At 45.4% G+C, this 24,701-nt stretch overlaps 2 protein-coding genes across 2 annotated transcripts in view; one reads left to right on the top strand and one right to left on the bottom strand.

The window, feature by feature from the left end:
* Positions 1-24,701, top strand: part of LOC114908066 (NACHT, LRR and PYD domains-containing protein 7-like) — a 582,624-nt gene that overhangs the window by 67,692 nt on the left and 490,231 nt on the right.
* LOC114908860 (leukocyte immunoglobulin-like receptor subfamily A member 6) lies at positions 13,022-17,178 on the bottom strand. Its single transcript, XM_029245570.1, is given in 8 exon segments — positions 13,022-13,697; positions 13,700-13,810; positions 14,532-14,834; positions 15,098-15,394; positions 15,614-15,916; positions 16,064-16,348; positions 16,532-16,824; positions 16,826-17,178. Coding segments are annotated over 8 exon segments (1,716 nt in total). The 5' UTR covers positions 16,867-17,178; the 3' UTR covers positions 13,022-13,614.

The following is a 24,701-nucleotide window of genomic DNA, read 5'->3' as shown; positions in this document are numbered from 1 at the left end:
ACCAGGGAAGCCCTATTTATCTTTTTAAAAATAAATTTATTTATTTTATTTATTGATTTTTGGCTGTATTGGGTCTCTGTTGCTGCACACGGGCTTTCTCTAGTAGCGGCGAGCGGGGGCTACTCTTCGTTGCGGTGCGCGGGCTTCTTACTGCAGTGGCTTCTCTTGTTGCCGAGCACGGGCTCTAGGTGCACGGCTTCCGTAGTTGTGGCTCACGGGCATAGTCGCTCCGCAGCATGTGGGATCTTCCTGGACTAGGGCTCGAACCCGCGTCCCCTGCATTGGCAGGCGGATTTCTAACCACTGCGCCACCAGGGAAGCCCCCAGGTTCATGTTCTTTTTGACACATCAGAACCCCTGGTAGGAGGTAAAAATTAAGCGGTAAGGCAGGGACTACAGCACCTCTCAGTGTCCCTCCAGCCTGTGCCTGTGGATGGGGGGCAGGGCAGGGGCTCATCTCCTGCCATGCCCGTGCCTTCTCCATGGTCCCTGCTTCTGTGGGGGCACCCCTGAGACTGGCACTATGAACACTGCCCCCTCCTTATGTCACTCCAGCCTAGTGGTGGCACCAGCGTCCTGCCCTTACCTATTGCTGGGTAGCCTCGCTTCCCCTGTTTGGTTTCCTAACTCATCCGTCACCTGGATACCTGTATTGGTTACCTATTGCTGCCGTAAGAAATTGCCGCAAACATGGTGGCTGAAAAGAACACAAATCTATGATTTTGTAGTTTTGGAGTCAGAAGTCTGACACAGGTTTCACTGGGTTAAAATCGAGGTGTCAGCAGGGCTGTGTTCCCTTCTGGAGCTCTAGGGGAGAATCAGTTCCTGTACCTTTTCCAGCTTGGAGAGGCAGCTCGAATTCCTGGTTTCATGACCCTGTCCTCTATCTTCGAAGCCAGCGCTGGTGGGTGGCGTCTTTCTTATGCGCTGTTACTCTGATGCTCACACTCCTGCCTCCTTCTTTCTCTTATATGGACCCTTGTGATCACACTGAGCCCACCTGGATAACCCAGGATAATCTCCCCATCTCAAGGTCAACTGCTTACCAACATTAGTTCCATATCCAATTTCGTTTCCCTTGGAATGTAACATACCACATTCATAGATTTGGAGTATTATGATGTGGACATCATGGGGTACAATTATTCTGCCCACTATAGTACCCAAGTTCCTGCATTAAATACTCTTTAATCTAAAATACTTGGAGCGCTTCCTGTTGTTCTGACTGGACCCTGACTGACACTTCCACCGGAAACTTTGGGATTAGGAAGATTGGCTCAACGGGTAGCCATTCTGGACAAGAGCTCTCTGACCTGTGACCACGATCTCCAGGGGCTCGCTGGGTGCTGACCACACAGAGGGGAAGTGACTGTAATAACCGTGACATCTGTAGGTCCCTGCATGTGCTGAGGTTACAGGGCCCATGAGGAAGCTGTTCTGAAATATTATGTCTGGGAGCCCAGGGACATGGGCTCCATCATCCTTGTACAGGCTGAACCTGTCAAAGCCGAGATGGGAGTCTACTGAAGAGTCACTTGCTGCCCTTGAGGAACCATAGGGTTTGGCCGGGCTGACAGGGAGGGCTTGTCCTGACCACCTGGGGGAGAAGGAGGCACAGCTTACAGAGGAAAATGGGGAGCCCCTTCCCCTCCCTGTGCTCAGAGGTTCCTCCTCCTTCCCACGTCTCTAAGGCTCCTTTCCAACCCAGGGGAAGCCATGCCCCATGGAGATTCCTACACCACAGAGACATGGCTTCTCCTACAAGAAAAACAGCTGCTGAGAACTTTGAGCAAGTGCCGACTAGCGGACTCGTACTAGATGTTGATAATGTAAAATTAGTTGCATAAGACAAGACAGAGTAGACAATGAATAGAAGAATAACCTGCGTTGAGTGAAATGATGTCAGCTCACGCGAGAAACACGTGACACGGTGGAGCCTACAACACAACCTCCTGGAGTCTCAGGGGCGTGGTATATGGTTCTCCCCCTCTTCTGAAAGCAGGACAGCAGCAGTAGTACCTGCAGTGCCTGCTCTCATGGAACTGCTGGAGGACTTGAGTTATTGCCTTGTCCTCTGAGGGGCTGTTGTTTCTGGCACTGCTTCCTTCCCTCACTCTAGAGATAACACCGATTCCTCCCAGACACGCCAGGTCTGAGCATCACAATCTTCTATTGGTGCCCTAGAGCCTGGCTCAGCAGAGGGAAGAAGAGTGTCTAGGAAGGGTTTCTGGACCAGAATCGGGGGCTAGACTTTCCTGGGCCCCCACTTTCTACTTCCCAAGAGACTCACCCTCATATTGTTATGACGTCCCACCGTCAACCCACCACCCTACCTTCTGTGCTATATCCCCTCCTATTACAGGAAGGTCTTATTTGAGGTGGATGGCAACCCAAGGTTTGGGGAAAAGACTCACCCCCTTGTGCCCAGATCCTCTGGATCAAGAAGAACCCTGGAAAGAAAGGCTTATGACAGACAATCCATCTCATGTAAGACCTGGCCCCCCACTCCTGCTTCCACCTGGCCTGGGAGCCTCGTTGGCTAGGACTGTGCTCGGCTGAAGATGAACTCAGCCATCAAGGTCCACCTTGCCCCCATGGAAGCAGGGCTCTCTGCTGTGGAGGACTCAGTGTTCCAGCCCAGTGTGTCCACCAGAGAGTTCCCTGCCTGACCCACCAAGACACGCCAGGCTGGTGATGGTGGGCAGCACAGAACTGCTTCTGCTGAACAGAAGGCGGTGACCCAGGAAACCTGAAAAGCACACAGGATGTTATGATGGTGGCCCAACTAATGTCGTGTACAAGTTGACCACGGGACGGACACCTGGTGACTCACACAGGCTCTTCTTACCTTAAAAAAGTCAGTGTGGGGGGCCCAGCTGGGGGAGGAATTGGGCTTCCTGGAAGATTTTCGGACTAGAGCTGTCTCTTCAGATCATTTAACAATGGCCAGGCTTGAAACGTAATCTCTGACTCAACCCACCTATGACTACATTGTTAAGTTTACCAGAAATTTATTCTTCAGTATCTAATCTGCTATTACCTTGATACATTGAATTATTTTCTTTTTTCATATTGGATATGATTTTCATAGAATTTCTTATTTCCTTCTTACCTACGTTTAAAAAAATTCCCAAACGTTATATTTTATCTTGAATGCTCAACCATCTTTATGATAGTAAAATTTCTTTATTGAAAATGCTAATTTTATGATTTTTTTAAATTTATGGATTTCCTTATACTGTATCATCTTTTCCCTGTATGTATGTATTTCCAAGTTCCTTGAACACCCAATAATTTTTAAAAATTGACGTATAGTTGACTTACAATATTATATTAGTTACAGGTGTATTACACAGTGATTCAATATTTTTATAGATTACACACCATAACAAAGTATTATCAAATATTGACTATATTCCCTGTGGTGTACATTATATCCCTGTGACTTACTTATTTTATAACTGGTCATTGGTATTTCTTAATCCCTTTCACCTATTTTGCTCCCCGCCACCCCTCTTCTTCCCTCAGGTAACCACTAGTTTGTTCTCTGTATCTGTGAGTCTGATTCTGTTTTGTTATATTTGTTCATTTGTTTTGATTTTTAGATTCCACACATAAGTGAAAACATATAGTATTTCTCTTTCTCTGTCTGACTTTCTTCACTAAACATTATACCCTGCAGGTCCATCCATGTTCTGTAATGGCAGGATTTTGTTCTCTTTTAAAAATTGAGGTATAGTTGATTGAACAATATTATATAAATTTCAGGTGTACAACATAGTGATCCACAATTTTTTAAAGATTAACTCCATTTAGTTTATTCTATGTAGTAGTTTGTGGGCTGTTTGTGAAGACACTGATTAAATTAGAAAATGAAAAATTAAGGGTAAGATTGGAGAGTTCCGCAAAAGCCACCTTCCTGAGTGTATTGTGTACTAAGAATAGATGTGTGGCTTCTCTCCAGAAAACGATGGGTGCTAAGAAAACGTGTAAGCACGAGGTGATATTCTTAGAGTCTGGGTGAAAATATATCCGGCAGAAATTTTCACGGAGCTGAGGTGATAAGTCCTTCCAGGAAGAGATTCTCCTTGTTACTTACATTCCACTAGGTATGGTCATCTCGTAATATTATGTTAAGTATCATCACTACCTGTAGGTCTCTTCCATCAGACTGAGCTCTGTGAGAATATGGATTCTGTCTTCAAATTGGCGTCATCAATCTAGAACGGCTATTGTGTTCTACAACGATGAAAGTGTCACGTATTTGCTGTGTTCCATGTGGCAGTGAGCAGGTATGTGCGGTTTCTGAGCACTTGAATTTTGGCTAGTGTAGCCGAGGAACTGAATTTTAAAATGTATTTAATTTAATCTAATTTTCATTTAAGTACCCTTGTATGGCTAGTGGCCACCATACTGGATACCTCAAACAGGAAATGCTTCATCTTTTTTTTTTTTAACCTACTTGCATTGCTTTTATTTTTTCATGCAAAGGCATTTTATTTATTTATTTATTTATTTAAACATCTTTATTGGAGTATAATTGCTTTACAGTGGTGTGTTAGTTTCTGCTGTATAACAAAGTGAATCAGCTGTACATATACATATATCCCCATATCTCCTCCCTCTTGCGACTCCCTCCCACCCTCCCTATCCCACCCCTCTAGGTGGTCACAAAGCACCGAGCTGATTTCCCTGTGCCATGCGGCTGCTTCCCACTAGCTATCTGTATTACATTTGGTAGCGTATATATGTCCGTGCCACTCTCTCACTTCATCCCAGCTTACCCTTCCCCTTCCCCGTGTCAAGTCCATTCTCTAGGTCTGCATCTTTATTCCTGTCCTGCCCCGTATGCTAACACATATGTATGGAATCTTAAAAAAAAAAAAAAAGGTTCTGAGCCATTTTATTTCAAATATAGCAGTGTGTACATGTCAATCCCAAACTCCCAATCTATCCCTCCCCCCATGCTGCCCCCCTGGTAACCATAAGTTTGTTCTCTAATTCTGTGAGTCTGTTTCTGTTTTGTAAATAAGTTCATTTTATACTTCATCTTTGTAAAATTTTACAGAAGAGTTGTTGTTGCTGTCGTTGTTTTAACTGAATAGTTTGAAGTATCAACTGGCAGATCTTCTAGATTTGCTTCAGTGGAATTTCAGAAAAAGGATGATAATGATTTGCTATCCAGTATGTGCGGGTGAGTGCAATAAAATCTCTGGAAATGGCTGGATAGTTATAATAGAGTCCTAGAATAGCTGGGAGATTACTAAGGGGTTGTGGGATTTTGAAGACCATCCTACAAGTCTTGAGACTCCACTGTTAGCCTCAGAGCTGGGGGGCTGGGTTTGAGGAGAAGGAAGAGTGTCCATGGAGGAGCCCCTTTAAAAAGAGGTACAGGTCCTTGCTTTGTAACACTCTGTGTGCTCAGAGCCTGGGGCCAGGTCAGGTCTCAGCATGGTCTTGGTTTACATTGAGTCCCATGTAGATACTGGACTCAGAGGAGGAGGACGTAGGGCTCAGGGGAATGGGAGTGAATATTGTCTCTGAGAGGGTGCAGCGGTTCATGTGGGCATGTATCACATCCTGTGTGTCTTCTGCTGTAGGGTCCTGAGAGGAGAAGGGTAAGAATGATGTACTGAGACATGATATCTGAAGGCAGGAGCACTGGATATGTGGAAGGGCTCAAGTTACGGTGCGGGTCTGGGCTGGGAGGGTTCACCTCGCCATTCATCATTCGGTCTTCCATGGGCTCTGGGTCCACAATGGCGACATCTGCAAACGGAAGCGAGTCAAGGCTTCTGGGGGGATTCTTCCAGATCCCCACATCTTTGACAGGGACACCAAAGCCAGAAAAAGGTAGTGGTGTACCCGAGGTTGCTCAGCCTGTCTACCCCAATAAGTCAAAAAAAACATCCCATATACAACCCCAGGCGTACACTGACTCTCTGGATCCTGTACAGACCCATGGATCCCATCCTACATCTTCTGTTATAGACCATCCTCTTCTGCAAGTTAGCAGATTCCCCAGCACCGAGGAGTGTACAGGGGAGAAGGAGGGATGGTTGTAGGTTGAAGGAAAGGAGGGGATCCATGGGTCTCTGGAAGATGTTCCATCAAGGATCTCAACAGCAAAAATCACCGTTTAACCTACAGGAAATGAAAATGCAATAATAAATTTATTTATTTGTTATTTATTTATTTTTGGCTTCGTTGCTGCGCGCGGGCTTTCTCTAGTTGCGGCGAGCGGGGGCTACACTTCGTTGTGGTGCGCTGGCTTCTCATTGCGGTGGCTTCTTTTGTTGCGGAGCACAGGCTCTGGGCGTGCGAGCTCAGTAGTTGTGGCTCCCGGGCTCTAGAGCACAGGCTCAGTAGTTGTGGCACACGGGCTTCAGCAGTTGTGGCTTGTGGGCTCTAGAGCGCAGGCTCAGTAGTTGTGGCGCATGGGCTTAGTTGCTCCACGGCATGTGGGACCTTCCTGCACCAGGGCTCAGACCGATGTCTCCTACATTGGCAGGCGGATTCTTAACCACTGCGCCATCAGGGGAGTCCTGATGTATCATATCTTCTTTATCCATTCATCTGTTGATGGGCACTTAGGTTGTTTCCATGTCTTGTTTATCATAAATAATGCTACGATGAACATGGGGGTGCATATATCTTTTCAAATTAGTGTTTTTCTATTCCATCGATAAATGCCCAGAAGTGGAATACCTAGAGCATATGGTAGTTCTATTTTTAATTTTACAAGGAGCCTCCATACTGGTTTCCACAGTGGCAGCACCGGTTTACATTCCCACCAACAGTATATGAAGAATAGCTTTTCCCCACGTCCTCACCAACACTTTTTATTTCTTGCCTTTTTGATAATAGCCATTCCACCAGGGCCGAGGTCTCATAGTGGTTTGGACTTGCATTTCCCTAATAATTAGTGATGTTGAACATGTTTTCAACATGCCCGTTGGCCTTCTGTATGTCTTCTTTGAAACACTGTCTCTTCCCTTCCTCTGCTCATTTTAAAATCAGGTTGGTTGTATTTTTGTTGTTGAGTTGTATGAGTTTTTTAAATATATTTTTGTTATTAACCCCTTGTCAGATACATGATTGGAAACTCTCTCTTCCCATTCCATAGGTTGTCTTTTCATTTTGTCGATTGTTTCCTTCACCGTGCAGAAGATTTTAGATCGATGTAATCCCATTTGTTTATTTTTGCCTTTATTTCCTTGCCTGAGGAGACAGATCTAGAAAGGTATTAACATCAGTGTCAAAGAGCGTACTCTGTTTTCTTCTAAGAGTTTAAAGTTTCTAGCCTTACATTCAAGTCTTTAATGGATTTTGAGTTGACTTTTGTGTGTGGTATGAGATAGTGGTCTATTTTTATTTTTATTTTTGGTGTGGCTGTCCAGTTTTCCCAACACCATTTATTTATTTGTTTGTTTGTTTATTATTTTTTGGCCGTGCCACGCGGCATGTGTGATCTTAGTTCCCTGACCAGGGATTGAACCCGCGCCTCCTGCATTGGAAGCACGGGGTCCTAACCACCGGACCGCCAGGGAAGTCCCCAACACCATCTACTGAAGAAACTATTCCTTCTCTATTGTATGTTCTTTGCTCCTTTGTTGTAAATTAATTGCTCATATATGTGTGAGTTTATTTCTGGGCTCTCAATTCTGTTCTTTGATCTATGTATCTGATTTTCTGCCACTGTGATACAGTTTAGATTTCTATGGTTTGTGATAATAGTTTGAAATCAGGGAGTGTGATACCTCCAGCTTTGTTCTTTTTTCTTAAGCTTGCTTTAGCTCTTTGTGGTCTTTTCTGGTTCCATGGGAACTTTAGAATTTTTTTTTGTCCTATTTCTATGGAAAATGTGCTTCGGATTTTGATAGGGATTACACTGAATCTGTAGATTGCTTTAGGTAATATGAACATTATAACAATGTTATATTCTTCAACACCTAAGCACAGAATAGCTTGCCATTTATTTGTGTCTTCAATTCCTTTCAACAATGTCTCATAATTTTCAATGTACAGGTCTCTCACCTCTTTAGTTAAATTTACTCCTAGGTATTTTATTATTTTTATTGCAATGGTAAATGAGATTGTTTTCTTAATTTCTCTTTCTGCTAGCTCATTTTTAGTGAATAAAAATGCAACAGGTTTTTGTATATTGATTTTGTATCCTGCAACTTTACTATTTGTTGGGAGTTTTCAGGGTTTTCTATATATAAAATCAAGTCAACCAGAAATAGTGACAGTTTTGCTTCTTTCTGTCAAATTTGGATGGCTTTTATTTCATTGTCTTGCCTAATTGTTTTGTCTAGAACTTCCAATACTGTGTTGAAGAAGAGTGGTGAGAGTGGGCACCCTTGTCTTATTCCTGATTTTACAGGGTTCGCTTTCAGTTTTTCACCATTGAGTATGATGTTACCTGTGGGCTTGTCATTATGGCCTATATTGTGTTGCGGTAGGTTCCTTCTATACCCACTTGAGTGAGAGCTTCTGTCATAAATGGGTGTTGAATCTTGTCAAATGTTTTTTTCTACATCTATTGAGATGATCATATAGTTTTTGTCCTTCATTTTGTGAATGTGGTGTATCACATTGGTTGGATTATGGATGTTAAACCATCCTTGCATCCTTGGAATGAATCTCACTGGATCATGATGTAAAGTCCTTTAGTGTAACATTATACTGAATGGTGAAGAGCTGAATTCATTTCCTCTAAGATCTGGAACAAGAGAAGATGCTCCCTTTCCCCATTTTTATTCACCATAGTAGTAGAAGTCCTAGCCACAGCAATTAGTCAAGGAAAAGAAATAAAACGCATCTAAACTGAACATGAAGAAGTAACTATTTGCAGATGGCATGATACTATACATAGAAAGCTCTAATTACTCCACCAAAACCTATTAAAACTAATAAATGAATTCAGTAAAGTTGTAGTAAAGTATACCAAGTTAATATACAGAAACCTTCCGCTTTTCTATACCTTAAAAATGAACTATCAGAAAGAATATCAAGAAAGCAATCCTGTTCAGAATTACTTCAAAAAGAATCAAATACCTGGGAATAAACTTAACTGAGGAGGTGAAAAAGCTGTGTTCTTAAATCTATAAGGCGTTAAGAAAGCAGTATGTTTTTGGATATGTCTCCTTAGGCAAGGGCAACAAAAGCAAAAATAAACAACACGAAAGAACAAACAAAACAAAACAGAAACAGACTCATAGGTACAGAGAACAAACTGGTGGTTGCCATAGGGGAGTGTGGGAGGGGGGAAGGATGAAATACGTAGAGGGGGATTAAGAGGTACACACTTCCAGCTGTAGAAGAAATAAGTCATGGGGATGTAATGTACACATAAGGAATATAGTCAATAATACTGTAACAACTTTGTGTGGTGACAGATTGTAACTGGTTTTATTGTGGTGATCATTTCATAATGTTTAAAAATATCAAATCACTGTGTTGTACACCTGAAACTAGTATAATATTGTATGTTAATTATAAAGCAATAAGAAAGAAATTCAGTGAGAAATTACCAGTTTTCCAGAAGACCCTGTGGCTTCCATCTTGAACTAAAGCTTCCAGCATCACCATACAGGTTACCACCCTAATGAATTACATGGAAATCGTTTTCTTCTTTTACTGTAGGGTCAAGATTAGTTATGCCTCCCTAAGTCGTAAATCTTGTCTCCTCTTGAACATTATGTATGTAATGGAGTAATATTACAGTCATGCTTCTTAAAATTTTCTTTTATTTATTTAATTCCATGTTTCAAAATGGATCTTTATTCTGTCTGTAGTTTCAGTTTGTGAATTTTTACTGCCATATAATATTCCATTGCATATATATAAACCACAGATTTTTAAAACTGAACAAAAAAATTTATTGAAGTACAGTTGATTTACAGTATGTCAATTTCTGCTGTACAGCAAAGTGATTCAGTTATACCTATATATATTCTTTTCCATGATGGTTTATCACAGGATATTGAATATAGTTCCCTGTGCTATACAGTAGGACCTTGTCATTTATCCATCTTATATATAGTTTGTATCTGCTAATCCCAAACTCCCAATACCTCCCTCCCCATTGGCAACCGCAAGTCTGTTCTCTATGTCTGTGAGTCTGTTACTGTTTCATAGATATGTTCATTTGTGTTGTATTTATTTATTTATTTGGCTGCACCTGGCCTTAGTTGTGGCACATGGGATCTTCACTGCTGCGTGCGGGATCCTCTCTGAGGCATGCAGGATCTTTAGTTGTGGCATGCGAACTCTTAGTTGCAGCATGTGGGATCTAGTTCCCTGATCAGGGTTCAGACCTGGGACCCCTGCATTGGGTGCATGGAGTCTTAGCCACTGGACCACTAGGAAAGTCCCTTGTGTCATTTTTTAGATTGCACATGTAAGTGATATCATATGGTATTTGTCTTTCTCTTCCTGTCTTACTTCACTTAGTATGATCATCTCTAGGTCCATCCACGTTGCTGCAAGTGGCATTATTTCATTTTTTTCTTTCAATTTTTTTTTTTAAAGAAGATGTTGGGGGTAGGAGTTAATTAATTAATTTATTTTTGCTGTGTTGGGTCTTCATTTCTGTGCAAGGGCTTTCTCTAGTTGTGGCAAGTGGGGGCCACTCTTCATCGCGGTGCACGGGCCTCTCACTGTCGTGGCCTCTCTCGTTGCGGAGCACAGGCTTCAGACGCGCAGGCTCAGTAGTTGTGGCTCACGGGCCTAGTCACTTCACGGCACGTGGGATCCTCCCAGACCAGGGCTCGAACCCGTGTCCCCTGCATTAGCAGGCAGATTCTCAACCACTGCGCCACCAGGGAAGCCCTCAATTTTTTAAATAGATCTTTATGGGGATATAATTGTTTCACTAATTATTGTGTTAGTTTCTGTTGCACAACAAAACGAGTCAGCCATATGCACACACACGTCCCCATATCCCCTCCCTCCCATCCTCCCTTTCCCACCCTTTTCCATTTTTTTTATGTCTGAGTAGTATTCCATTGTGTGTGTGTGTGTGTGTGTGCGCGCGCGTGCGTGCGCGTGTGTGTATATATGTATACACACACATACGACATCTTCTTTATCCGTTCATCTGTCAGTGGACATTTAGGTTGTTTCCATGTCTTGACTATTGTAAATAGTGATGCTATGAATATAGGTGTACATGTATCTTTTCGAATTACAGCTTGTCTGGATATATGCCCAGGAGTGGCATTGCTGGATTATATGGCAACTCTATTTTTAGTTTTTTGAGGAACCTCCATACTGTTCTCCGTAGTGGCTGCACCAATTTGCATTCCCACCAACAGTGCAGGAGGGTTCCCTTTTCTCCACACCCTCTTCAGCATCTATTGTTTGTAGACTTTTTAATGGTGGCCATTCCGACCGGTGTGAGGTGGTACCTCATTGTAGTTTTGATTTGCATTTCTCTACTAGTTAGCGGTGTTGATTATCTTTTCATGTGCCATCTGCATGTCTTCTTTTAAACCACAAATATTAATTGTGCCATTGATGTCTATGGTTTTTGTCTAAAATGAGTGACACCTCTGCCAAAATTCTCATGAATGTGCTCTGAGTCCAAGCTTATATTGCTCGCCATGGGACAGAGAGATGAGATGTTGGGGCAACGAATAGTGACTTTATTCAGAAAGCCGGCAGACCTAGAAGGTGGTGGACTAATGCCCCAAAGAACCTTCTTACCCGAGTTAGATGGGGTTTTTTGTGGGGGGGTGTCAAACAGTATTTATTAAATGTAAAGTAGCCCTTGCCCCATGGAGAAGAAAATTCCAGGGAGAACAGAGTATAATACAGATTAAACACCCACCTGTGCATTCACACTTTCCCACACACATACACACACACACACAAAGCAGAGGACGTGTGGCTGGTTGTTGCACACTTTTTGATGCTGGAATCCTTTGTTCTTGCAGCTGTCCATGTAGCTCTGGTCATAATGTTCCTTTAAACCTCCAACAAGAAAAGGTTACTCTCTGTTCTGCAACTTTTTATCTCTGTATGTATGAAGTGTTATACCTTTAAAGGTCAGAGTCTTGAGAATGGGCTATTCTGTATATTTCAAGCTATAGGCAACGTTCTTTTGCAAAGGTGCATGACTGAGCACAGGCAACAGAGCACAAGGGTTGGAGCTAAAGGAATAGGTCCAATATGGAGTCAGGTTTGTTCTTCTCTGTTACAAACATGTCATATGCTTATGCACACACTTTCCTCTAGGGTACACAGTTATGGGCTAGAGATGTGTGTCTCTTCCTTTTAATGGATAATTGTTATCTACTTTCCTCATTGACTGTTAACAATTTGAACTCCCACCAGTTACATATTGGGATTCTAGGCACTCAGTATTTTTTCCCACAATTAACATTGCCATTGTTTTCTATTTACCTTTAATGTGGATGTAATACAATTTTGGCATCATGCTTTCACTATCACTGTGGCATGACATTGAGGTGGAAATTACCATAAATTTTAAACTTTCTTTTTTAAATTAATTAATTAATTATTTGTTTTTGGCTGTGTTGGGTCTTTGTTGCTGCGCCCGGGCTTTCTCTAGTTGCAGTGAGCGGGGGCTACTCTTTGTTTGCGGTGGCTTCTCTTGTTGTGGAGCATGGGCTCGTGGCATGCGGGCTTCAGTAGTTGTGGCACGTGGGCTCAGTAGTTGTGGCTCGCGGGCTCTAGAGCGCAGGCTCAGTAGTTGTGGCGCACGGGCATAGTTGCTCTGCGGCACGTGGGATCTTCCCGGACCAGGGCTCAAACCCGCGTCCCCTGCATTGGCCGGCGGATTCTTAACCACTGCGCCACCAGGGAAACCCTAAGTTTTAAAATAGAAGACGACCTGTGTGTGCACTGAGATCCTCAGTGAGTGTGCTGCAGCTGGTTTATGCTCACTTGCACATTCCAGCTCTGCAAACAGTGCATTCCCACTGGCACCGTGAAGTTGGCCAAAAGAGAGTATTTACACCAAAGAAACAGACGATTGCCACAGTTAGGGCTTTTGAAAAAGTGATACATTTTTAGAGCCATTTTAGCAGTACACCCACTGGCTGTCACTTCAGACACCATTGTGCTCATTCAAACACCTCGTGTTTCTGGAGAAACTGTACTAGGTGTTGTCTCATGAGGAGAGAATAGATCGATGGGTCCAGGAAAAGTTTTAGGGAATAGTTTTAGATTTACCTGTTCCAAACTGGAGACTGTTTTCACCCACTTATTCAGTTATTAAAACAGAGTCTGTGTTATGGGATGAACAAATAAGGGTCAATGACACACATTAGCGAACGTGGAAATTAAAAATAAAGAAACATGTGTTTCATGATAAGTGAAACAGAACATGAATATGTATAAAGGTAAGGACCCAAACCTGCTGTGTGGGATGTGACTCACGTCACAGGGGTGAGAGGGGACGGGGCAGTCAGGGAGAGTCATCACTGGTGGGGAGAGAAGGCATCATGGTTATCCGAGGCCCAGTCCTCCACAGGGACTCCCAGGCCTTCTCCTGCACCCACACCATGTCTCTCCCTCCCTGGTCAGACAGTTCACACAACGCGTGCTGCAGATTCTCTTCCAGAACCTCCTGGGCACATAAGGTCATGTCCAGGGCTCCACCACTCGGGACGGTGCACGGTCCCCTCTTGTGTTCAGCTCCTGGCTGCATCTTGGGCTCCTCCGTGGCCATGTTGAGCCTGAAAGAGCAGAATTCCGAGGCCCAGCAGGACTGAGCCGGCCATGCCCATCCGGATGAGGTTCTCCACTGTGTAGTCTTGGCGGTGTGAGGGTAGGAATTCTGGACAAGAGATCACAAGGTCAGAGCAGATCCGAGTCACCCTAGACTCCAGGATGTCCACCCAGGGAACCTGCCTCTCCTTGACAGGACATGACCCTCGGAGCCCAGCCCCATATCTGAGTGATTTCATCACTCGTGGGATCTGACTTGTTTTGTGGTGGGTGGATGGTGTCACCTGCTCATGAGAATCGTAAAGTGAGGGTGTGAGTGAGGAGTTGGGGAGACACGAGCCCTTCTCCTGGGTTCTGTGTCCTCAATGCCTCCAATTCTCATATTACAGCTTCTACACAGTTCCTTAATGAACCCTTCCTCTAATATGCCAGGCTCCCTCTGCTCTCCTCATTGGATTCTCTCAGCCTCCTTGTGTTCTTTGAATTCAGAACCTGCTTTTGAATCACTTTGGAACAGAGTTGGCTGTGCCCCCGGTGCTCAGGACTAGTGAGAAAAGTGGTCTCTTAAGACAGAAATAATTGAGTGCTGTGTGCTCCGTGTTCAGTCTGAGATCGAACCCTGTAATCTTATTCTCCTGCTTCTGGGAGTTGCCACTGATTCAACAGCTGAGGACCCAGGATCCAGTGATGAGACTTTGGAGTCAGGGGCCATTGAATGTCCTCCTCTCTGGAGGCCCACTGTGTCCCCTCATTCATTACTACCTCAGACATTTCTGGGGACAGAGCCCTGAGCTGACTGAGTCAGAGAGGACAGGGTCAGGGTCCCTCACCTGAGACCGCGAGCTCCAGGGGGGCACTGGCGTGTGACAGCAGGTAGGGGTTACTGCTGAGTGAGCTGTAGCACCTGTAGGTCCCATTGTGGGCTGAGGTCACGGGACTCATGGAGAATTTGGCCTGCAAATGCCCACCTCGGTACTTTGATCTAAGACGCAGTGGGGGCCGGGCTGCCCCCTCCTTGGACAGAAGGAAAGTTTCCTTTGTGCTCCCTGACTGACACAGCAGGGTCACGTTCTCTCCTGAGGCCACCACGGGGCCCGGCTGCACCGAGAGGGAGGGCGTGTCAGGGAACCACCCTAGGGAGAGGAAGGGGGGGTGAGGGGCTGCCCGCCCCCTGGTTCCTAACTGCGACTCAGCAGGGCCTCCCTGAGGCCCCTCATCTCTGTCTGTCTCTGTTTTCTCCGAGTCTCTCCCTCTCCCTGCCCACCCCCGTCTCTCTCTGTCTCTCTCCCTCCCTCCCTGGGGACCCCTCACGCCTGGTCCCAGCATCACCAGCTGGGGCTCCCCCGGCAGGGCCTGTGCAGAGTCTGAGTCCCTGACTGACCCGCTGGCTCCTCACCTGCCACCAGGATGTCCAGGGGGTCACTGGGGGCCGACCACTCGGAGGAGAGGTTGTGTCCACCGTAGCATCTGTACCGGCCCGCGTGGGTGTTGGTCACCGGGCCCAGGGGGAAGTCGGCCTGAGAGAGCCCAGCCTGGGGCTGCCGGCCAGGGTGCTGGGGGAGGGCCTGTCTCCCCTCCTGGGACAGAGCGAATCTGTCATAGCCGACGTCAGAGCGACACTGGAGGGTCAGGCTCTGTCCAGAGGCCACGACAGGGCCCTGCGGGGTCAGGAGGGAGGGCTTCCCAGACACACCTGGGGGAAAACCAGCCCTGGGCTGTAGGGGCTGGTTCCTCCCATGAAGCCCCTTCTCCCGTCCTGGCCCCCAGGCCTCACTGTCGCTCACACTCTGTCCTGTGCGCCCCGCTCCCCCCTCACCCCACCCTCTCATCTGGGGCAATCCTGGGAGAAGAGCATCTAATAATCTGTCTCGTACCTCAAAAAGTGCGTGAGGCCAGGGTGGGACCTCCTCACCTGGGAACAGGAGCTCCAGGGGGTCACTGGGGGCCGACCACACCTGGGGGGTGTCCCTGTAAAAGCCGTGGCATCTGAACATCCACCTGTGACTGGGGGTCACACGACCCACGGGGAGCAGGGCCTGGGTCTGCCCATGGGGGCCTCGCTGTGCATCCAGGGTCCAGGAGGACTTGGGTTCTCCTTCCTTAGTCAGAATGAACCCGTCCAGTCCCTCCCATGAGCCACACTGGAGGGTCACGTTCCCTCCCGAGGTGACCACAGGGCTCGGCAGGGCTGAGAGGGTGGGTTTGCTGTGGACCCCTAGGAGAGAAGGAGGGAGCTTGTGAAATGGGGTTCACACCATCCTCTCCTCCCCCAGGGCTGGGCTGTGAGAGGGACACACCCCTGAGAGCAGACCCCCTTCCTGAGGGCAGAGCCTGAGGCTGGGACCCCCGAGTGTCCTCTCACCTGTCACCACCAGCTCCAGGGGGTCACTGCGCTCTGACCGGCCAGTGGGCCTGAGGTAGTAACAGTGATATCTCCCTGCATAGTCCTGTGTCATGTGTGGGATGGAGAACTTGCCCTTGTTCCCGGGCTCCAGTGAGGGCTGTCTGTCCCCGGGAGGTGAGCTTCCCTCTTTATCCAAATGGAACTCCCGGACCCCCAGGGTCCCCTGACACCAGATGGTCACGGGGCTCCCCCAGGGGATCACAGAGCCTGGCTCAGCCCAGATGGTGGGTTTGGGGAGGGTGCCTGGAAGGACATCAGAGGCTGGGTCACAAGATATCCTCACCCCCAGGTCCCCAGCTCTCAGCCCCCAACCTCCCGGACTCCCCCTCCTTCAGCTCAGAACTGCTGTTCCCCACCCCACTGCCTGGGGTTGGCCCCTTGTCCCCATGAGCAGGAGGGAGCTGGGACAGCTGGGGACAGACTCACCTGCCTGCTCCTGGGTCCTCAGGCCCACACTCAGCCCTGGAAGAGAGACCCCTGTGAGAGGTTCGCCCTGAATCCTGAGCAGCGCCTCTCCTACCCGTGAGCCTCCTGAGTCCTGGGGTGTCCTGACAGAGCAGCCTGGCTGTGGGGAGGGGTCCCTTCCTGGGTGGGGCTTCCCCTCCCCCTCCTCCATCTCACCGAGGCAGAGCAGGGCCGTGAGGCTGGGGGTCATGGCGTCTCGTCCCTGTGGTCCAGGCGGTGCAGATGGAGGAGACCACGGTGCCCTCAGGACGGAGACCCGAGGGTGTGTCCACTGGGAGGCTGGTCCTCCCCATCATGGGACTCTCACGTCAGCAGCCCCACAGGAAGGGGAACTGCCCCTCCCCAGGAGCCTGGCTCTCATTCCCATGACAGACCCGGTGTCTTCCTGAGATGTCCCTTCCAGGTGAGGGTGACCCGAGCACGTCTTTCTCTCTCAGAGCCTCCCCGTCCTCAGCTGGTCCATCAGCAGGTCCCTGTGGGGTCCTCACCTTGGACAGGGATCACCCAGGCCCTGGCAATGCTTCAGGGAGGATGCAGGTTCCTGCTGCACCGCAGAGCTCGGATCAGCAGAGACACACGTTTAACATCTGCCTACAGCTCCGTGGAGGTCAGTGTGGCAATGAGCACAGAGGAGAAGTTGGGGGAAATAAGGAAGGAAACATGCCCGCTCCCTGGCCCCAGAGTGTGGGTTTGCTTTCTTTCTCAGCCCCCTTCAGGGACTTCTCCCTTTATCTTGAAACAGCGTCCACCCCACCTTCCTGGGAACAAACCCCTGAGTCGTTCCTGCCTGCTCGGTGGCCCTTGATCCTGGGACAGGGCTCTCCTCCCCGTCCTGTCATCCTGCCTGGAAGCTTAGGGGACCTTGATTTGAGTTAGAGGTCTCACTTTGAAGGAAAACATTTCTATTTAAATCTGGCCCCACTGCTCTTGTAGCCGTGAGGGCAGTGCTCTTTCTGAGCCTGAGTTTCCTCCCCTGCATGTTGTCACGAGCCCCACTCCTCAGAGTGGCTGTGAGCTCAATGGTGTCAGGTTCATTGCAGGATCACCATTGTTAATTTCCAGAGCAGGTGACAACAGCAGTGGGTGGGACATGAAAGGATCCTGGTCTCAGACTCCATGGCAAAGTGGGTGATTGTGGTACCCACCTAAGAGCCCTCCTCTGCTCCTAACACTGAGAAGTGCTATTTTGAATATTTCTGAAACACGTACCCACAGACACATGCAGAAAAAGAGAAAGTTCCCCAAATGGAGAGGGAACCAGACCAAAGAAGAGGGAACTAGGCTGAGTGGCACCCACTGACCGGGATCATCAAGGGGGTCATAGGGAGGAGGTTCCCACCTGTGTGGACAGAGAGAGGGACCCAGGTCCTCACAGGCAGGGAGGGGTCAGGGCTCCAGGTGAAGGTTGAAGCTGCGGCCCCACTTCCCCACGTTTCTGGACGGGCACGGGGATAGCTCTGCTCACTGCCCCAAGCCCGTGGTCAACATTGAGCCACCTCCCCTGTGTGGCATGAAACAGACTCAGTCCACGATTGTCAGCCATGGGCGTCCACCCTCGTGAGAGTGTGAGGGTCCCGTTGGACCATCCCTGAGGCCGCAGCTGTGAGCAGAATGCTAAGTCTGAGACGGTGGGCAGCAGGGGGCAGAGCAGCTGCAGCAGCCTCCCCTGGTCAGCCTGACTCCCAGGACAGCCCCGGGAAGCCTTCTAGGAGAGACCGGGGGTGTGAGGGCGGAGCCTTTAACAGGAACGGACATCACAGTGCCCCTAGTAATGAGGACAGTGCTACGGACAGCCGTCTGCTGACGAATGGGGGTGTCCTAGGCAAGGAAACAGAGTCAGTAGGAAACCAATAAAGAGGTGGAAAAAAGTGTAGGACATACTTGATGTGAATATCTTGATTGTATCACAACACAATTAGTGGCTTTGCTGAAATAAAAATATGAAAAAAAAGAATCAGTAGGAAAATATGACAGTCGATTTAAATTAAGCGTGTTTAAGTATCTGAAAAATAAAGGGAGGCAACCATATGGATTATTTTATAGAAGAAAGGGCAGTTATTAAGAGTTAGAAAAGGTAGAGGTGACAAATCCAGTAGAATGAACACATTAAAAAACGTCATCCCATCAAGGACAAGACAGCTGAGGTACCAGTCATGGAATTGAATACAATATCGAGGAAATGTTCCACAATGAAGGTTAGAGAGACCAGAAATGGAAATTCAAGATACTTGGGGAATAGAATGAGGAGGGCCCACGTCATATCTATTGTAGGTGTCAGAAGGAAAGGTCATGACGTATAACAACGGCCAAAGAAATGAAGAATTGAACATTTTTCAGAGATGAGGACAGGCCAACTAAGTGCTAGGACGCCTGTATTTAAAAGTGACATCTGGGCTTCAAGATGGCGGAGTAGAAGGACATGCTCTCACTCCCTCTTGCAAGAGCACCGGAATCACAACTAACTGCTGAACAGTCATCGACAGGAGGACACTGGAACTCACCAAAAAAGATACCTCACGTGCAAAGGCAAAGGAGAAGCCGCAATGAGACGGTAGGAGGGGCGCAATCACAATAAAATCAAATCCCATAACCGCTGGGTGGGTGACCCACAAACTGGAGAACACTCATACCACATAAGTCCACCCACTGGAGTGAAGTTTCTGAACCCCACGTCAGGCTTCCCAACCTGGGGGTCCAGCAACGAGAGGAGGAATTTCTAGAGAATCAGACTTTGAAGGCTAGTGGGATTTGATTGCAGGACTTCAACAGGACTGGGGGAAAGAGACTCCACTCTTGGAGGGCACACACAAAGTAGTGTGCACGTCAGGACCCAGGGGAAGGAGCAGTGACCGCATAGGAGACTGAACCAGACCTACCTGCTAGTGTTGGAGGGTCTCCTGCAGAGGCAGGGGTGGGGGGCTGTGCTCACCGTGGGGACAAGGACACTGGCAGCGGAAGTTCTGGGAAGTACTCCTTGGCGAGAGCCCTCCCAGAGTCTGCCATTAGCCCCACCAAAGAGCCCGGGGAAGGCTCCAGTGTTGGGTCGCCTCAGGCCAAACAACCAACAGGGAGGGAACTCAGCCCCACCCATCAGGAGACAAGCAGATTAAAGTTTTACTGAGCTCTGCCCACCAGAGCAACACCCAGCTCTACCCACCACCAGTCCCTCCCATCAGGAAGCACGCACAAGCCTCTTAGATAGCCTCATCCACCACCAGAGGGCAGACAGCAGAAGCAAGAAGAACTACAGTCCTGCAGCCTGTGGAACAAAAACCACATTCACAGAAAGATAGACAAGATGAAAAGGCAGAGGGCTACGTAGCAGGTGAAGGAGCAAGATAAAACCCCAGAAAAACAACTAAATGATGTGTAGATAGGCAACCTTCCAGAAAAAGAATTCAGAATAATGATAGTGAAGATGATCCAGGACCTCAGAAAAAGAGTGGAGGCAAAGATCAAGAAGATGCAAGAAAGGTTTAAGACCTAGAAGAATTAAAGAACAAACAAACAGAGGTGAACAATACAATAACTGAAATGAAAATTACACTAGAAGGAATCAATAGCAGAATAACTGAGGCAGAAGAACAGATAAGTGACCTGGAAGACAGAATGGTGGAATTCACTGCTGTGGAAGAGAATAAAGAAAAAAGAATGAAAAGAAATGAAGACAGCCTAAGAGACCTCTGGGACAGCATTAAACGCAATAACATTTGCATTATAAGGGTCCCAAAAAAAGAAGAGAGAGAGAGAAAGGATCTGAGAAAATATTTGAAGAGATTGTAGTTGAAAACTTCCCTAACATAGGAAAGGAAACAGCCACCCACGTCCAGGAAGCACAGAGAGTCCCAGGTAGGGTAAACCCAAGGAGAAAAACGCCAAGACATGTAATCAAATTGACAAAAATTAAAGACGAAGAAAAAATATTGAAAGCAACAAGGGAAAAACAACATACAAGGGAATTCCCATAAGGTTAACAGCTGATTTTTCAGCAGAAACTCTACAAGCCAGAAGGGAGTGGCATGACATATTTAAAATGATGAAAGGGAAGAATCTACAACCAAGATTACTCTACCCAGCAAGGATCTCATTCAGATTCGAGGGAGAAATCAAAACCTTTACAGACAAGCAAACGCTAAGAGAATTCAGCACCCCAAAACCAGCTCTACAACAAATGCTACAGGAACTTCTCTAAGTGAGAAACACTACAGAAGAACAGGACCTACAAAAACAAACCCAAAACAATTAAGAAAATGGGAATAGGAACATACGTATCGGTAATTACCTTAAACATGAATGGATTAAATGCTCCAACCAAAAGCCACAGGCTGGCTGAATGGATACAAAAACAAGACCCATATATAGGCTGTCTACAAGAGACCCACTTCAGACCTAGGGACACATACAGACTGAAAGTGAGGGGATGGAAAAAGATATTCCATGAAAATTAGAAATCAAAAGAAAGCTGGAGTAGCAATACTCATATCAGATAAAATAGAGTTTAAAATAAAGTATGTTACAAGAGAAAAGGAAGGACATAATGATCAAGGGATCAATCCAAGAAGAAGATATAACAATTATAAATATATATGCACCCAACATAGGAGCACCTCAATACATAAGGCAACTATCAGCTATAAAAGAGGAAATCGACAGTGACACAATAATAGTGGGGGACTTTAACACCTCACTTACACCAGTGGACAGATCATCCAAACAGAAAATTAATAAGGAAACACAAGCTTTAGATGACACAATAGACCGGAGAGATTTAATTGATATTTATAGGACATTCCACCCAAAAACAGCAGATTACACTTTCTTTTCAAGTGTGCACGGAACACTATCCAGGATAGATCACATCTTAAGTCACAAATCAAGCCTCAGTAAATTTTAAAAAATTGAAATCATATGAAGCATGTTTTCTGACCACAATGCTATGAGATTAGAAATCAATTACAGGGGAAAAAGATGTAAAAACCACGAACACGTGGAGGCTAAACAGTATGTTACTAAATAACCAAGAGATCATGGAAGAAATAAAAGAGGAAATCAAAAAAATACCTAGAGACAAATGACAACGAAAACACGACGACCCGAAACCTATGGGATGCAGGAAAAGCAGTTCTAAGAAGGAAGTTTATTAGCAATACAAGCCTACCTCAAGAAACAGGAAACATCTCAAATAAACAATCTAACCTTACACCTAAAGGAACTAGAGAAAGAAGAACAGACAAAGCCCAAAGTTAGCAGAAGGAAAGAAATCATAATGATCAGACCAGAAATAAAGGAAATAGAAACAAAGAAAATAATAGCAAAGATCAATAAAACTAAAAGCTGGTTCTTTGAGAAGATAAACAAAATTGATACACCAGTAGCCAGACTCATCAAGAAAAAGAGGAAGAGGACTCAGATCAATAAAATTAGAAATGAAAAAGGAGAAGTTACAAAAGACACTGCAGAAATACAATGCATCCTAAGAGACTACTACAAGCAACTCTATGTGAATAAAATGAACAACCTGGAAGAAATGGACAAATTCTTAGAAAGGTATAACCTTCCAAGAGTGAACCAGGAAGAAATAGAAAATATGAACAGACCTATGACAAGTAATGAAATTGAAACTCTGATGAAAATTTTCCAACAAACAGAAGTCCAGGACCAGATGGCTTCACAGGTGAATTCTATCAAACATTTACAGAAGAGCTAACACCCATGCTTCTCAAAGTCTTCCAAAAAATTGCAGAGGAAGGAACACCCCCAAACTCATTGTATGAGGCCATCACCACCCTGATACAAAAAACAGACAAAGATATTACAAAAAAAGAAAATTACAGACCAATTTCACTGATGAATATAGATGCAAAAATCCTCAACAAAGTACTAGCAAACAGAATCCAACAACACATTAAAAGGATCATACACCATGATCAAGTGGGGTTTATCCCGGGGATGCAAGGATTCTTCAATATATGCAAATCAATGTGATACACCATATTAACAAATTGAAGAATAAAAACCATATGATCATCTCAATAAATTCAGAAAAAGCTTTTGACAAAATTCATCACCCATTTATGATAAAAACTCTCCAGAAAGTGGGCACAGAGGGAACCTACCTCAACATAATATAGGCCACATATGACAAACCCACAGCAAACATCATTCTCAATGGTGAAAAACGAAGTATTTCCTCTAAGATCAGGAACGAGACAAGGTTGTCCACTCTTGCCGCTTTTATTCAACATAGTTTTGGAAGGCCTAGCCACGGCAATCAGAGAAGAAAAAGAAATACAAATTGGAAAAGAAGAAGTAAAACTGTCACTGTTTGCAGATGACATGAGAGAATACATACATAGAGAATCCTAAAGATGCCACCAGAAAACCACTTAGAGCTAATCAATGAATTTGGTAAAGTAGCAGGATACAAAATGAATGCACAGAAATCTCTTGCATTCCTATAAACTAATGATGAAAAAGCTGAAAGAGAAATTAAGGAAACACTCCCGTTTACCATTGCAACAAAAAGAATAAAATACCTAGGAATAAACCTACCTAGGGAGACAAAAGACCTGTATGCAGAAAACTATAAGACACTGATGAAAGAAATTAAAGGTGATACCAACAGATGGAGAGATATACCATGTTCTTGGATTGGAAGAATCAATATTGTGAAAATGACTGTACTACCCAAAGCAATCTACAGATTCAGTGCAATCTCTATCAAATTACCAATGGCTATTTTTACAGAACTGGAACAAAACTTAAAATTTTTATGGAACCACAAAGGACCCCAGATAGCCAAAGCAGTCTTGAGGGTAAAAAATGGAGCTGGAGGAATCAGACTCCATGACTTCAGACTATACTACAAAGCTACAGTAATCAAGACAGTATGGCACTGGCAGAATAACAGAAATATAGGTCAATGGAACAGGATAGAAAGCCCAGAGATAAACCCACACACCTATGGTCAACTAATCTATGACAAAGGAGGCCGGGATATACAATGGAGAAAAGGCAGTCTCTTCAATAAGTGGTGCTGGGAAAATTGGACAGCTACATGGAAAAGAATGAAATTAGAACACTCCCTAACACCATACACAAAAATAAACTCAAAATGTATTAGAGACCTAAACGTAAGACCGGACACTATAAAACTCTCAGAGGAAAACATAGGAAGAATACTCTTTGACATAAACCACAGCAAGATCTTTTTTGATCCACCTCCTAGAGTAATGGAAATAAAAACAAAAATAAACAAATGGGACCTAATGAAACTTCAAAGCTTTTGCACAGCAAAGGAAACTACAAAAATGATGAAAAGACAACCCTGAGAATGGGAGAAAATATTTGCAAACGAATCCACAGACAAAGGATTATCTCCAAAATATATAAACAGCTGATGCAGCTCAATATGAAAAAAACAACCCAATCCAAAAATAGGCAGAAGACCTAAATAGACATTTCTCCAAAGAAGACATACAGATGGCCAAGAAGCACATGAAAAGCTGCTCAACATCACTAATTATTAGAGAAATGCAAATCAAAACCAAAGTGAGTTGCATCACCTCACACCAGTTAGAATGGGCATCATCAGAAAATCTACAAACAACAAATGCTGGAGAGGGTGTGGAGAAAAGGGAACGTTCTTGCACTGTTGGTGGGAATGTAAATTGATACAGCCACTATGGAGAACAGTATGGAGGTTCCTTAAAAAAGTAAAAATAGAATTACCATATGACCCAGCAATCCCACTACTGGGCATATGCCCAGAGAAAACCATAATTCAAAAAGACACATGCACCCCAGTGTTCATTGCAGCACTATTTACAATAGCCAGGTCACGGAAACAACCTAAATGCCCATCGACAGACGAATGGATAAAGAAGATGTGGTACATATATACAATGGAATATTACTCAGGCATAAAAAGAAATGAAATTGGGTCATTTGTAGAGATGTGGATGGATCCAGAGACTGTCATACAGAGTGAAGTAAGTCAGAAAGAGAAAAACAAATATCGTATATTAACACATCTATGTGGAACTTAGAAAAATGGTACAGATGAACCGGTTTGCAGGGCAGAAATTAAGACACAGATGTAGAGAACAAACCTATGGACACCAAGGGGGGA

This window comes from Monodon monoceros, unplaced genomic scaffold (genome assembly GCF_005190385.1).
Source record: "Monodon monoceros isolate NGI ecotype Baffin Bay Population unplaced genomic scaffold, NGI_Narwhal_1 Super_Scaffold_10, whole genome shotgun sequence".
Lineage (NCBI taxonomy): Eukaryota > Metazoa > Chordata > Mammalia > Artiodactyla > Monodontidae > Monodon > Monodon monoceros.
The sequence above is the reverse complement of the archived record's forward strand: the minus strand, read 5'-3'. Positions and strand labels throughout refer to the sequence as shown.